Source organism: Salvelinus fontinalis, chromosome 4 (assembly GCF_029448725.1).
Source record: "Salvelinus fontinalis isolate EN_2023a chromosome 4, ASM2944872v1, whole genome shotgun sequence".
In the NCBI taxonomy this organism is placed as follows: Eukaryota; Metazoa; Chordata; class Actinopteri; order Salmoniformes; family Salmonidae; genus Salvelinus; species Salvelinus fontinalis.
Window position 1 is genome coordinate 12,533,506 of NC_074668.1, and position 16,443 is coordinate 12,549,948.

Below are 16,443 nucleotides of genomic sequence, written 5' to 3' on the forward strand. Positions count from 1 at the left end.
TAAGTATTGTGTTTGTTTGTATGTGCTGGTTTGATGCATATATATGTGTGTGTGTGTGTGTGTGTGTGTGTGTGTGTGTGTGTGTGTGTGTGTGTGTGTGTATATATAATGCACGTGCTGGTGCGATGCGCGTGTGTGTGTGTGTGTGTGTGTGTGTGTGTGTGTGTGTGTGTGTGTGTGTGTGTGTGTGTGTGTGTGTGTGTGTGTGTGTGTGTGTGTGTGTGTGTGTGTGTGTGTGTGTGTGTGTGTGTGTGTGTGTGTGTCTTACCAAGTGTGACAACATCACTATTCATTCCCTCGTTCCTGGTCAGGCCAGTTCCACCCTTCCTACACTAGCAACACCAACTCTCTGTATTGTCTTGACAACAGTTACTATAGGAGGGTGTTTATCCATTATTCATTGTTAGAGAAACAGTGAAGAGAAGAAACAGAGTAACATTCCACAATGGTACCAACACAGGATGTAGGAGATAGAGAAAACACTTAACTCTCATATTAATCATGCCACTCCTGAATACTATCAAATGCTACAGCTGCAATGAGGTCACTGACTGGATGACTGTACGACCAACAGACAAAATGGCAGCTTAGGGCAGGGGTGTGAGTGGTGTTGTACCGTACCTTGAAAAAGGTCTTGATAGCGGGCACATGGCTGGCACATTCTGTCCTGCGGTTCTCATCCACGTTTGGCCCGACCTGGAGACCCACACACAACATAATTAGTCTGAGGGAGCAAGAGAGAGGCTCATTATCAGAAAGTCTGGCTTCAGTCATTAGGTACTGCATGTACACCCTTGTGGAATCATTTCCCCAATGTTATAGAGAGAGGCTCATTATCAGAAAGTCTGGCTTCAGTCTTCTGTCATTAGGTACTGCATGTACACCCTTGTGGAATCATTTCCCCAATGTTATAGAGAGAGGCTACCATTATTAGCATGTTACATATCATATACAATATAATGAAGTTTAATATAATAATGTTTCACAAGTTTCTGATTTGTGTGTGTGTTTGTGTAGGTGCCTGACTGGCTACAGATGCAACCTCTGATCCCCACCACAACATTCCACAAGGTCGCCATAGATACGGGACCAGTGAAGCACATTGGGAACATTCTAAGCATCTGCTGCCCTGCTTGTGTGCGTGTGTGCGCATCAGTCAAAATAATTGGTATCAGTAAAAAGCTAGGCCTGGCGTCCGGTGTCCGCAATTTAGCTGACACATCGCACACGTTGACCCCCAGACCAAGGGACCAATCGAAACACATCCAACAGTGGCATGAGCCAATGGGAACCAAAGCTTGCCCATAACCTCTGATACAGAGTCAAATATTTTTTCCATCCTTCTAATGGTTAAGGATAGGATTGAGGGTAGGGAATCTGATCCTAGAGCTGTGGTTATGGGCCACTTCTACTTCAAGCACCTGAGACACGGCAACAGGTAAATAGAGTTAATATATGGTACCACGTCCATTCAGAGGGCCATGTTGTAGTGGACGACACTCACCCAGCAGATCATGGCGACGCGAGGGCCTCCCACCTCGGCTGAGCCCACCCTGCAGAGCCCATACTGAGGTCTGGCTATGAGGAACTTCTCTGACAGCTCCACCACTCCACCCGCTGTAGGAGAGACAAGAGAGAGGGGGGCGGGATTGAGATAGAGAGAGATGGACCGAGAGATTAATAAACACCACCAACTTATCATCTATCATTTTGGAAAACTCAAGTTAAAAAAAGGTGACAAGTTCAAATCGTCCAGTAAGCTTTACCTCCAGAGTCGGCCAGTTTGAGGTTGTTAGTGGCCCCATCGTAGGTGAACAGAGCCCTGTGGGGAAAAAGAGAGACAGCCTAGTGACAGGAGCACAAATACACTGCATCATCACAACCATGGACCCAGAGATTCAGGCCAGGGTTCAGTTGACATATAAAAGTTATTTCCAATGGAGCAGACATCTGCAGCGTTTACTTTGATTGTGATCTCGGTGACCAAGGTAACATTGCCTTTAAATGGTGCATAGCTGAAAAAGGCCGATGGGATGAATGGCGCCGGAGGGGATGGCTGCCGTTTAACAGGCTCCTAACCGATTGTGCTATTTTGTGTGTTTTTTTCCACATTGTTTGTAACTTATTTTGTACATAATGTTGATCCTACTGTCTCTTATGGCCGAAAAGAGCTTCTGAACAGCGATTACTCACCTCGAACTGGACAAAGATTTTTTCTTTAATGAGTCAGACGCAAAGGATATAATGTTGCTCCCAGACAAGGCCCAAATCCCTGTCATTCACATGAAGAAAATAAGGAAATACAGGGGGCAGAGATCAGGGTGCCTTCTGAGAATTTGTTGGAGAGTGGGTAACCTGCCTCTACCATTCGTTCTATTAGCCAATGTCCAAATCACTGGAGAATAAACTGGATGAGATCCATTCGAGACCATCCTACCAACGGGACATTAAAAACTGTAATATCTTATGTTTCACCGAGTCGTGGCTGAATGACGACACTGATAATATACAGTTGGCTTGGTTTTCCATGCATAGGCAGGACAGAACAGTTACGTCCAGTAAGACGAGGGGTGAGGATGTGTGTCTATTTTTCAATAACAGCTGGTGTCTAATATTAAGCTAGTCTCGAGGTATTTTTCGCCTGAGGTAGAGTACCTCATGATAAGCTGTAGACCACACTATCAACTAATAGAGTTTATCTATATTTTTCGTAGCCGTCTTATATAACACCATAAGCCGACACTAAGACCGCACTCAACGAGCTGTATAAGGCCATAAGCAAACAAGAAAATTCTCATCAAGAAGCGGCACTCCTAGTGGCCGGGGACTTTAATGCAGGGAAACTTAAATCCGTTTTACCTCATTTCTACCAGCATGTCACATGTGCAACCAGAGGGAAAAAAACTCCAGACCACCTTTACTCCACACACAGAGATGCGTATAAAGCTCTCCCTCGCCCTCCATTTGGAAAATCTGACCATAATTCTATCCTCCGGACTCCTGCTTACAAGCAAAAACTAAAGCAGTTAGTACCAGTGACTCTCTCAATACGGAAGTGGTCAGATGACGCAGATGCTACGCTACAGGACTGTTTTGCTAGCACAGACTGGAATATGTTACAGGATTTATCCAATGGCATTGAGCAGTACACCACCTCAGTCACCGGCTTCATCAATAAGTGCATCGACAACGTCGTCCCCACAGTACATATCCCAACCAGAAGCCACGGACAGCTACCACTGAGCTAAAGGCTAGAGCTGCTGCTTTCAAGAAGCGGGACACTAATCCATACGCTTATAAGAAATCCCGCTATGCCTTCAGACAAACCATCAAACAGGCAAAGCTTCAATACAGGACTAAGATTGAATCCTACTACACCGGCTTTGACACTTGTCGGATGTGGTGCTCTCATCCATGCTTCAGTGTTGCTTGCCTTGAAGCGAGCATAAAAAGCATTTAGCCTGTCCAGTAGGCCTGAGTCCATGGGCAGCTTGCGGCTGGGTTTCCCTTCGTAGTCCATAATAGTTTGCAAGCCCTGCCACATCCGACGAGCATCAGAGCCGGTGTAGTAGGATTCATTCTTAGTCCTGTATTGACGCTTTGCCTGTTTGATGGTTCGTATAGCAGGATTTCTTATAAGCATCCGGATTAGTGTCCCGCTATAAAAGCCTGGTTTAATGTTGACTGCTTCTCTTAGTAGGATCTTTGATCTTCTCATTCCAAAGAGTGTAGGAAGTTCCTAAAATTATATAAAGTTGGTGTTTAATCTGTCTAAATAGACGAATGACATGTCCTCTAGCCCATAACTAAATAAAATACAGACAGCTGGGCAGACCACGTGTTAAGTCAACACTACACACACACACACACACACACACACACTTGGACGTGTTTGGCATTTGTTGCGCATAGTTTGGCTAAACTCTAACTTGCATCCCCACAGAGTAATGCATGTCCAAAATGTGCCAGCAGATGAGTTGTTTAACCATGACTCTCTCCTTTCCTCTCATTCCTTCCCTCTCCCTTTCTTCCTGTCCATCATGCTTGTTAGCGAGCGGCCCAGCGTAAGACAGTGAGGCAGTTGTTACACAATATCTGAACAATAACACACAGTGACATTGTTTTTCCAGGGCGAATCCCTCACTCTCACCTGAAACCCAGGGTTTCTGATTGACACGAGAAAGACAGCAGTAGGGCAGGTTACGACTCAATCTCACCTCAGGTCACAGGTGACATTCTACTGTATAGGACCACTGACAATGTGGGGGGAGGGGGGGGGGGGGGGTCAGGACAGGAGGGAGGAAATCTGTCTATGCTGGAGCTCCTAGGCCAGCTGGTGGGTGTGTCCCTGACATCTGGACCAGCGGAGGAGAGCCCAGGGGGAAAGAGCACCAGGCCAAAGGTGAGAGACCTACCTCTGTGTGTGTGTGTGTATATATATATGTGTGTGTGTGTGTGTACATGTGTGTGTGTGTGTGTGTGTGGAACCCTTTGCCCTATAAGTAAAATGGCTGGAACTATTCACCTCACTTTCAAACAGGTGAAACAGAGCAGAAACAGGTTTACTGTTGAGATAGTGCCTGCAAATCTCTCTCTGACTCAGAGTTTGGAGTGGGCTCCTGTATGGAGTCACAGTGGGTGTGTAGTGTAGAGCATGGTAGTACAGGTAACATATAATATCACTTAATTGTTTCAAGGTTGTCCCATTGAGACTGATTGAGCCTTGTCAAACCTTCAGTATCAGCACGTTCACAAATGAGATGTTAAATCACACATTTGAATTTGAACCACATTTGAAGGACAACAAAAAGTTTGTTTTGCAAATATAAATCTCCTGGCACATACAGTAAAGGACAGAGAAGTAAGACCTCTAGAACAGTGATATTCAAACTTTTTCAGCAGGGACCCCATTCTGGTCGGCAGAAGTTCTGGGGACCCCATTTTCTTCACCAGAAATTCTGTCGAAATCCAATGACACAACCTTAAAAATAGGTAAATTAAGATTTTTACATAAAGAAATAACCTTAAATGCATTACATTTTTATCTCTCTTATTAAAGAGAACCAATAAATACATTTAGACAAAATTGTATTTCTCTAATTCTATTTCTCAAAAATGTATTGTCCCATAGAATAATCTGTGATCTTCATTTTTGGATCCCCCTTCTAAAATATATTTTAAAAAAATAATAATTTGGTGACCCCACTGCAATTCCCCCGCGACTCTGACTTTGAATACCACTGTTCTAGAAAGACCGAATAGAAGAATAATGAAGAGGTCCCTGACGAGGTCCCTGTGGTCACAGTTTATTCTAACAGCGCTATACAGTAGCCCACAGACACTGAGTACATTGATTGATCCCTACACCTCATCTCTATACAGACCTCAGCAGACTGACTGACTGGGTCTGATTTAGTATGTTATTGTGACTATTGTCCTCTGAGGGACAAATTAATAGCAAGAGTTAAGACAGTGTGCGTGTGTGTGTGATGAGGACACAATAATGTCCCTGTTGTTCCCCCCTAGTGTTAGCAGTGCGCTGGCTCGGCGTGTCACGAGGCAGACTTGCACAGCTTTCTCTGGGTAGTGGGTTGCGGTGGGGGGGGGGGGGGGCTTAGATTCAGCTCATCTCTAACAAGAACAACCACCATGAAAGCAAGCGCCCATCCACTTTGTCTGTCTGTCTGACTCAACCTTGTGTCTGTGTACGTGACCAATAATGTTTGGTCCGTCTGTCCCTCCGTCCATCTTGTCTGTTTCCCTCTTGAGTTTCATGTGAATAACATTGGTGGAAAACATGCTCCTGGTTTCTCCTCTCTGATTAGTACTACAGGCATTCCAAAAGGTCAGAGGTCACCGTCTAACAGGGGCCGGTTCAAAAGGTCATAAAGGCAATGAAGGAGTTATGATTACGTTCTCAACCCACTAAGAGTTGACTGGCTGTGAGGGTCCACAGCTTTGTTAAGATCTGTAGGATGGAGTCAGGCTCTGACATAGACGCAAATTCTGTTCACAGACATGTGGCCCAGATCAAAAGGCCACGACTGAATAAACAGATTTAAAAATAAAAACAATGTGGAATGGGCCCCCCGAGTGGTGCAGTGGTCTAAGGCACTGCATCGCAGTGCTAGCTGTGCCACTAGAGATCCTGGTTCGAGTCCAGGTTCTGTCGCAACCGGCCACGACCGGGAGACCCATGGGGTGGCGCACAATTGGCCAAGCGTTGTCCGGGTTAGGGGAGGGTTTGGCTGGTAAGGATGTTCTTGTCCCATCGCGCACTAGCGTCTCCTGTGGCGGCCCGGGCACAGTGCACGCTGACATAGTCGCAAGGTGTATGGTGTTTCCTCCAACACATTGGTGCAGGTGGCTTCCGGGCTAAGTGGGCATTGTGTCAAGAAGCAGAGCGACTCGGCTGGGTTATGTTTTGGAGGACGCACGGCTCTCGTACGGGAGTTGCAGCAATGGAACAAGACTGTAACTACTAAATTGGATACCATGAAATTAGAGAAAAAGGGGTAAAAAAAAATAAGTGGAATAATTGTACTTTTCATTGATATGGTGTGGCTATGATGCTACGTCAATTTATTTTTATTTAACTAGGCAAGCCAATTAAGAGCAAATTCTTATTTACAATGACGACCTACACCGGCCAAACCCGGACGACGCTGGCATTACATTGATAGATAGATGGTACGGCAACTGCACCACCCGCAACCGTAGGGCTCTCCAGAGGGTGGTGTGGTCTGCACAACGTATCACCGGGGGCAAACTACCTGCCCTCCAGGACACCTACATCACCCGATGTCACAGGAAGGCCAAAAAGATCATCAAGGACATCAACCACCCGAGCCACGGCCTGTTCACCCCGCTATCATCCAGAAGGCGAGGTCAGTACAGGTGCATCAAAGCTGGGACCGAGAAACTGAAAATAAGCGTCTATCTCAAGGCCATCAGACTGTTAAATTGCCATCCCTAGCCGCAACCCTGCACCTTAGAGGCTGCTGCCCTATATACATAGACTTGGGATCACTGGCCACTAACAATGGAACACTAGTCACTTTAACAATGTTTAAATAATGTTTACATACTGCTTTACTCATCTGATATGTATATAATGTATTCTATCATATTTTAGTAAATGCCACTAACATTGCTCAATCTAATATTTATATATTTCTTAATTGCATTCCTTTACTTTTAGATGTGTGTATTATTGTGAATTGTTTTTAGATACTACTGCACTGTTGGAGCTAGGAACACAAGCATTTTGCTACACTCGCAATAACATCTGCTAAATATGTGTATGTGACCAATAAAATTTGATTTGAACAGTATAGAAACTACATGCTAACCTATGCTACACCGCTAAACATTTTTTTTTTTACTGGGACAGGGGAGAAGTAGCTCAGAGTGTAAGTGTCTGCTGGGCAGTGGAGGCTCCTCAGATGAGAACGGAGAGGACCATCCTCAGTGAATTTCATAAAAATGTGCTATGTTAACTAGCTGGCTATGACTATCCAACACAACACTGGAACTCTTCCAAGTCAAGGTAAGCTTTTGGTTTTATTAATTTATTGCCACTGGGGACCGCCGGTGTAACGTTACTGCATGATTGTAGCGGATTTACTAACGCATTAGTTTTATTAGCTATTTTGACTAGGACGTTACCATTCACCCAGTTCAATGTAACATCAATAGGTTTAGGCTACTACATGATACGAGAGAAAAATTTGAGATGATAGACAGTGACACATTCAATACCGCCTTGCACACTCTTGCCTGCATCTAGCTGATCTATGGTGTAATCATTAGTCCAACAGTTGCAAACAAGAGTTTCTATTGGACAAATTCAGGTATTTTTTATCCCTGTTTCATTTGCTTCCGTTTAAGAAACGTTTTTCAACAGAATCGGTGGAATGAATACACTCCTGATCGCGCAAAAACACAGTTCACTTTCATAGCAGCCACGTTGTATTCGTTCTAGCCTCTATGCACTCTCCTCCTCTCACCTTTTCCCTTCCCTTCCCTTTTCCCTTCACCAGGCAAAAAAAAACTTTCCAAGCCAAACCATGTCATAACCACTACACACACATCGTTGTCCCCATTTTAGCCAAATATGGGGACAAATATGAATGACATATGAATGACAGTCATCCAATATGCTGTAATAGAAATAAGGCCATGCTCATGAAAAAGAACCGGCCTCCCTCATCATAAACGGCACTGACCGCCACTGCTGCTGGGATAGCTAATAGGATCCAGAGCAAGCCAGCTCCCTTCTCCCTCCCTCCCACTCTTCACACATGTGGGTTTCCTGCATGCACAAGCTGATGAGAATAACAGACCAAACCCAGTACTGAAGCAGCCAACCTCTATCCCAGCCATGTATGAGCTCAGACAGAGAGAGGGAAGAAGAGAGAATAGAGGGGTCAAAGAAAAATGTGGATGTGGGGGGGGGGGGGGGGAAGAAGGAGTGGGAGGGGGAGAGAAAGTGAGAATGGGGAGAACAAAAGAGAAGGACAAAGGGGAGGAAAGGAAGAGAGGAGAGAAAACAACAGTGTCATAGCTGGGAAAATGTACAAGTATTTTTGTGGAAGCAATTAACAATGAGAATGAAATCTGTACATCATTATTGGAGCCAACAAAGCTAACCTCATCACAGTCGTAAACAAACAAGGAGATAACTGAGCATGCACATAGTCTTGCACACACGTGAACGGACACACAGCGGGAGAGAGAGAGCCAGTAACAACGGCAGTAGAGACTGTCGTACCTCCAACACGCTCGACCATTTCAAAGATGAACATGGCATTTGCAGATGGTGCAGTACAGAGGAAAGGGCTCTGATCTTAATTATTCAGGCATTTACCATTCCCTAGTCCTTCTCACCCATTTTAATGTGTGTGTGTGTGTGTGTGTGTGTGGAAATACTCGAACACACCACACTGTTCAGAACTCTAAGAGCCAGACTTGGATCACAATATGCCCTGTGTTATGGTCTTCAGCTAGTCAGGCCATTCCCTAAGGTTTCTGTACGGTTTTGTAAGGTTTCCAAAGTTCACGTTTATACCTTTAACTTGAATGATGAGAACAGCAACACAATGTCCTCAAAAATATTGATATTGTACAACATTCTTTTCTTCATTACCCCTTGTCACGCCCCTCTACCCCCCTACACACAATGGCAATAAGTTTCATCTCTTCCTCTTTCCAGCTCTATACCTCTCCTACAAACAATAGTAAGATTTGTAGGTGTGGAGTGTCAACAACCCCTGCATTGAATTCAGTGGAGTGTTGAGAGATTTGTGGAGAGCCCACTCTCCTAACACAATACAACTTCCTGTAGATACACAGATAGTGGGGGCCAGATGGGATGTATCCGGAGGTTTCATGCTAAGATATACAGCTTACATTAGAACTCTCCATGGGATGTCTAGGGGAACTATCTTGTTTTGATGGCATATCTGTGCTCTGGGTATGACAGAAAATCAGTCAACAGCTCTCCCTCCTGTTTCAAACTAGATCTCTATGGTGACAACTATGGAGAGAGAATCAGAGGTTGTGTTGGGCCCTCCTAATATGTTTCTCTCTTCTCCACTTCTAACTCATCTCTTCTTCTTATTTTTAACAGTTTTTCATCATTCCCCCTATAACCCCTCCCCAATGTTATTTTTCTCTTTCCTTCCCCATTCCTAATCTCCCTCCCGTCTCTTGTCTCTTTCGGAGTTGTGACCTGGGCTCAGACTGCTATTTATAGCCATTAGCAAGTCAGTCAGTCTGTGTGTCTGACACGGTGTTGGAGTGGAGACAGCCTGGCATTGAATGAAGAACACAGATGTCGCTCAGCGCAGCGTTCATGTCCTCTATCCAAACATGGACAAAACAGCCAGACCAGCCTTGGTGCTGCTGCCTGTGAAATACACTTTTCCCCCCTTCACGTACTGTATGTGCTGCTCCAGCACAGTGACCCTGTCGCTCGATGCCTTCCTCCATCTGTGGCTGTACATTATACAGTGCTGGTGGTAGCTACGGGCTGCTACTGTTTTTCCTCAGTCTGAGGTGATGGGGCATCAGAATAAACATCCTGACTTACTATACCTGATGTGGCGGAAAATTCTAGACAAACCTATCCCCTTCTGTGCCGCAGACAAAATACGTTTTGAAGACTTAAGCATTCCATTCTGGGAGGTGTAGAAAGGTATGTGTCCGTGCGGATATGCGATTTTTCCCAAGGTGTTTCCTGTCAACATAACAACCAAGCACTTGTCCAATAGTGTTCCCACACTGACCAAAGACCATCAAAACAAAAAGGTATTTCGCTTCGGAAAGCACTGATAGGTGAACGTCAGGACAGGGAATTTAGACTGGTGTTCATATTTGAAAACCTCTCTGCGCTCATTAAAACCCAATGGGGCACTTGACCTTATCTTAGAGAGTTGGAGAGACAGATGGAAGAGGTAGAGAGCCCATAGTGAGTACCGTTAGCCAGGTACACTACAGACAGTCAGACATCCCCGCAGAGCCAGCAGCCATCCACATAATGACAGATAGTCAGTGGGGGGGGGGGGGGGTGAATGAAGAGGTATATACAGGGGGACAGACAGGGGCTAGAGGAGCTCATACAATGTAATCAGGAGCGGAGCAAGCCAAACACTCCCAGGCCAACACAATGCAATATCCCCTTTACTGTCGTCTCAGCTGCTGGTTAGCATGTAATCTAACCACTACAGAGTGGAGGTGGTAGACCAGGGAGGTCACTGTAGTTATTGGGAACATAATAATAAAAGGAAGGTGCCATGTCCAGTGATGTCTGAGAATATCTCCCTGTTAGTAATATACATGTAACTGGCGGAATAAAGGAAACACCAACACAAAGTGTCTTAATAGGGCGTTGGGCCACCACAGCTTCAATCAAATCAACTTTTATTTATCACATACACATGGTTAGCCTGGCATATATTCTACAAGTGTCTAGAACTCTATTGGAGGGATGAGACACCATTCTTCCACAAGAAATTCCATAATTTGGTGTTTTGTTGATGGAGGTTGAAAACGCTGTCTCAGGCGCCGCTCCAGAATCTCCCATAAGTGTTCAATTGTGTTGAGATCTGGTGACTGAGACACACACACTTTACACTCCCTATGCCCCTTTGAGACCTCTCTTTAAAAGTCACTGAGATCTCTTCTTCTAGCCATGGTAGACAAAATAATTTAACATGACTCTAAGTGTGAGCCACACCTGTGTGGAAGCACCTGCTTTCAGTATACTTTGTATCCTCAGTTTACTGAAGTGTTTCCTTTATTTTGGCACTTACCTGTACATTGCTTCATACATTAATTTACTGTGTTTTAATTGACTGCGTGAATCCAAAGAGGAATGTTGATTCACCAGACCTAAGTTCACCCAACCTGTAAGTGTATAATATGCATTGAAAAGTGTTTTATTTTTCTTGTCCTTACCTTGTCCCTGAGGAAATTGTGCTGCTTGGTCATATAGGTTTCACTATGGAGCCACTCCGACAGTTGGCACAGACCTACCCTGCCCTGCGGGCATGTTACTGCCTGGCAGACCTGCCCTGCGGGCATGATACTGCCTGGCAAAGACCTACCCTGCACTGCGGGCATGTTACTGCCTGTCACAGACCTGCCCTGCACTGCGGGCATGTTACTGCCTGGCACAGACCTACCCTGCACTGCGGGCATGTTACTGCCTGGCACAGACCTGCCCTGCGGGCATGTTACTGCCTGGCACAAACCTACCCTGCACTGTGGACATGTTACTGCCTGCCACAGATCTACTCTGCACTGCGGGCATGTTACTGCCTGCCACAGATCTACCCTGCACTGCGGGCATGTTACTGCCTGCCACAGTACCCTTGACCCCGTAACACTGTGCCAAGTCTTAATCATCACAGTTTGTGGCCAAACACTCTGGGAGACAGACTGGACTACTGCACACAAGCCACATCCACTCAACACTAATACACACATTGAAGCCTGTGTCCACTCTGCGCAATACCTAATGTCGTATTTATCACTGGTATTATTGGGATAATATGACAAGACAAGTTCCCATTTTACTTTGTATGGAAATAGACCTCCTCTAAAGTTGAAATGGTGCGTTTCCTGCATCTTTCCCACTGGTTGTGAGTTCATACAGAAAGAACAGACGAGCCTGTGCCGCGCCATAAGTGAGAGAGCAGTGGCTGCTGGGGAGGACTCCCCCCTCAGGGAGGACTCCCCTGAGTAGCCATTACAGGCCAACAGAGCTACAGTATTTGTGGAGAAGGGAAAGGAATTGTAGAAATAAAAGGGGGATGGAGAAGCAGGACAGAGAGGCAATGGAGGAGAAAAGACAATCAACAGACAAAAAGGGCAAAAGGCAGAGTGCTTCAAAAAGACAAGTGGGCAATTCCACGGTAACGTGACTAGCTTTGACTCAGTTTTATCACTTTCAAATGTATTTCAAACAAAATCCAATGATTTCAAAGTTTAAACAAACGATACAACTATGCACAAGGACTCAGGTCCGGCGTTATGGGAGGAACTATCGGGGGCCTGGCCCGTCCTACCGTACCTCCTTGCCTGTCCAAATAAAATATTGATCATTTATTTGACCGAGATGCCCAGAGCGAAACAGCGTCCCTCTGTATCACTATGTGAAGACCATGTACCTGATGCTGTATGGCATGTCATACTATTTCTGGCCAGACAGCATCAGATACATGGGCTATATATAGTGGGGCACTGTTTCTCTCGCTAGGATGCTTTCTCTGGTGACATTGTTTTTGCAGAGAGGAAGAGACAATGCGACAGGGCTTACTCTCTACAAAATCTGTCCAAAATAAGACAATGCGTTTTTAAAAATGGGCATAATATGCAGACCTAAGCTTGCCGCCTGCATTCCCGCCATTGGGACAACGACTCCCATTGTTAGGATGGAAACATGAGCATCCCATCATTATATATATAGATCTCTGGTTTCAGCCTTTTGCGAATTGGCAAGGAAAGTAGGCGGGTACACAGTTAGGATGCTGGATTCTCCTAAAGTAAATTGATGTTTCGCCAAAATTATATAAGTACACCTGTCTAAATAAAATCATTCAAAATAATTCACCAGGGAGCATGACCTAGCTAAAGAGGATTCTTTATTTTATTTTATTTTAAATAGCTGTAGATTGTTTCTAACCACAAGTGTGTAGGCCCCCTGCCTATTTGGGAAGCCCACAATGTGTAGTGCTCGTGGTAATAGGTCTAGCTGATTGAGTTGTGGCGGTCAGTGAAAAGCATCTAAAATATGTGTGGAGATACTGTGTCTTGAGTATAGTTTAAAATGTTTCATCAAGAAAAAGGGGAGGAATGTGTTGCAAAGTTATGCCCTCGCCGCTCCAGAATGCGCTCAGCTGTCTTCTTTTTTTATCAATGTCCCATTACATACTTTTGTGTATGTGGACACTCCTTCAAATTAGTGGATTTGGCTATTTCATCCACAGCCGTTTCTGACAGGTATATAAAAATCGGTCACACAGCCATGCAATCGCCATAGAGAAACACTGGCAGTAGAACGGTCTTACGGAAGAGCTCAGTGACCGTCATAGGATGCCACCTTTCCAACAAGTCAGTTTGTCAAATTTCTGCCCTGCTAGAGCTGCCCCGGTCAACTGTAAGTGCTGTTATTGTGAAGTGGAAACGTCTAGAAGCAACAATGGCTCAGCCGCGACGTGGTAGGCCACACAAGCTCACAGAACGGGACTGCCGAGTGCTGAAGCACGTAAAAATCGTCTGTCCTCGGTTGCAACACTCACTAACGAGTCCCAAACTGCCTCTGGAAGCAACATCAGCACAAGAACTGTTAGTCGGGAGCTTCATGAAAAGGGTTTCCATTGACGAGCAGCCGCACACACAAGCCTAAGATAACCATGCGCAACGCCAAGCGTCGGCTGGAGTGGTGTAAAGCTCGGCACCATTGGACTCTGGAGCAGTGGAAACACGTTCTCTGGAGGGATGAATCACGCTTCCCCATCTGGCAGTCCGACGGACGAATCTGAGTTTGGCGGATGCCAGAATGCTACCTGCCCCAATGCATAGTGCCAACTGTAAAGAGGAGGAATAATGGTCTGGGGATGTTTTTGGGGTTTGGCCTAGGCCCCGTAGTTCCAGTGAAGGGAAAGCTTAATGCTACAGCATACAATGACATTCTAGACGATTCTGAGCTTCCAACTTTGTGGCAATAGTTTAGGGGAAGGCTCTTTGCTGTTTCAGCATGACAATGCCCCCGTGCACAAAGCGAGGTCCATACAAAAATGATTTGTTGAGATCGGTGTGGAAGAACTTGACTGGCCTGCACAGAGCCCTGACCTCAACGAACACCTGCAAGTCCCCGCAGCAATGTTCCAACATCAAGTGGAAAGTCTTCCCAGAAGAGTGGAGGCTGTTATAGCAGCAAAGGGAGACCACATTAATGCCCATGACTTTGGAATGAGATATTCGACCAGCAGGTGTCCACATTCCCTATGATCATGTAGTGTGTGTGTGTGTGTGTGTGTGTGTGTGTGTGTGTGTGTGTGTGTGTGTGTGTGTGTGTATGTATAAATAAATGTATACTCTTAGCTTTCATTTGATACCCAATTTCATATGCTCTTACGAACTTCACATGTTGGTGCTCATTGGTTCTTTTGGATGAAAATGCCCATGGCCAAGAAGAAAGAGATACGGAAAGGGGATAGAGAAAAGTTTCAAAGAAAGAATGGCTTAGGGAGAGCAGATGGAATGTCGAGGGGAGGAATGGAAACGTCTGCTCTCAGCAGAACCTAGAGCCAGAGAGCCTGAAAACATGATGATCCAAATAAATAAATAAATAAATAAATAAATAAATAAATATATATCTCTGCCAAGGATCCGCGAGACGGAAAAAACTTTACTAAACAAGATGAGAAAGAGGAGGAAAGGAGAAGGACGAAATTAAAGGATAGGAGAGGAGGAAAGGAGAAGGACGAAATTAAAGGATATGAGAAGGACGAAATTAAAGGATAGGAGAAGGACGAAATTAAAGGATAGGAGAAGGACGAAATTAAAGTATAGGAGAGGAGGAAAGGAGAAGGAGTAAAGGAGATGGAGAGAAGGAGGAGAGGAGAATGAGAAGGAGGAAAGGAGAAGGAGTAAAGGAAAGGAGAAGAGAAGGAGGAAATGAGAGGAGAGGAGCAGGAGGAAAGGAGAAGAAGGAAAAGAGAGGAGGAAGGAGAGGAAAAGAGGAAAAGAGGAGTGGAGAGGAGAATGAGAGGAGACGGAGGAGAGGAGAAGGAGGAAAAGAGGAGTGGAGAGGAGAATGAGAGGAAAAGAGAGGAGAGGAAAAGAGAGGAAAGGAGAAGGAGGAAAGGAGAAGAGAAGAGAAGAAAGGAGAGGAGAGGAGAGAAGAGGGGTCCCTCATAATAAACACCCCGTTTTCTTTACCTGTCAGATTATCTAAATCTGGCACAAAATAGAATCTCTAGTCTCAATTGAAACCAAGACTATCATGAAGAGTTGAGCTCTAGTTAAACATTGTAATGTCATGGACTGGGTGCTCTGAATGGAGTGTATTGTTGAAAGGACAACAGTAAATCTCCTGCTACAGGTAGTGGTTAGTAATCCCAAAATAACTTTAGCTTCTAATGGTGGAAACGGAGCCGTATCGCACTGAACACTCATTACTTGGTTACCACAGTCCTCACGCTGCTGTAGTCTAATCCTAACGGCCACGCACGCGTACACTGTGTGTGTGCGCGTGTATAATATTATTAAGAAATCATTGAGGGCATGCAGCAGGATATTCCAGTCTGCATGGGAATAGAAAAATGCAGACCAATAGAAATGTGTTTCCTAGCCACCATCCAGGGTTGTCCATGTTAAAGGGAAGCAGTCTACACCTCCCCTGGTGTATGTATCAGTTAACAGGAGGTGATGACAGGAGGACCAGACCAGCTCCCACATAGCATGGGCAGCATCCCAAATTACATCCTAGTTCCTATGTAGTGCACTACCTTTGACCAGGGCCCATAGGATTAGTATGTAAAGTAGTGCACTACAGGGTACCATTTGGGATGCTGCCATGTTTATATGGAATCAACACTACAGGGACACTAGATGGAATTCACTATAATGAATAGTGATCTAACATTTGACATATAGCTATTCTGTATTTTTGCCCAATAGACAGACAGACCATATACAATTCTTTCTCTCGCTATCTCCACTAATTTACCTGAGCTAATCACAGATCACCCCCAAAACGTGGGTGAAAAGCCTACTGATGTTGTGAATTGACAGTCTACAGCCCACACTGGGCCTAGAGTAAGATTGCTGAGTTCTGTTCACAATGTACATCAATAGAGCATTTTGCCTGTCTGTCCTGTACAGCCAAACTTCTCAGAGGAACAGCCCTATACTCCAGGTGCTGATGATGAT

General features: G+C 45.1%; 1 protein-coding gene across 1 annotated transcript in view; it reads right to left on the reverse strand.

Moving 5' to 3' along the window:
- si:dkey-40c11.2 (drebrin-like protein A) overlaps positions 1 to 16,443 on the reverse strand; it is a 48,704-nt gene that overhangs the window by 18,976 nt on the left and 13,285 nt on the right. Inside the window, exons 2-4 of the mRNA XM_055918820.1 lie at positions 1,767 to 1,822; positions 1,505 to 1,617; positions 622 to 696 (exon numbers count right to left, since the gene is read on the reverse strand). Coding sequence (XP_055774795.1) covers positions 622 to 696; positions 1,505 to 1,617; positions 1,767 to 1,822 — 244 coding nt within the window. The remainder of the gene's footprint in view (positions 1 to 621; positions 697 to 1,504; positions 1,618 to 1,766; positions 1,823 to 16,443) is intronic.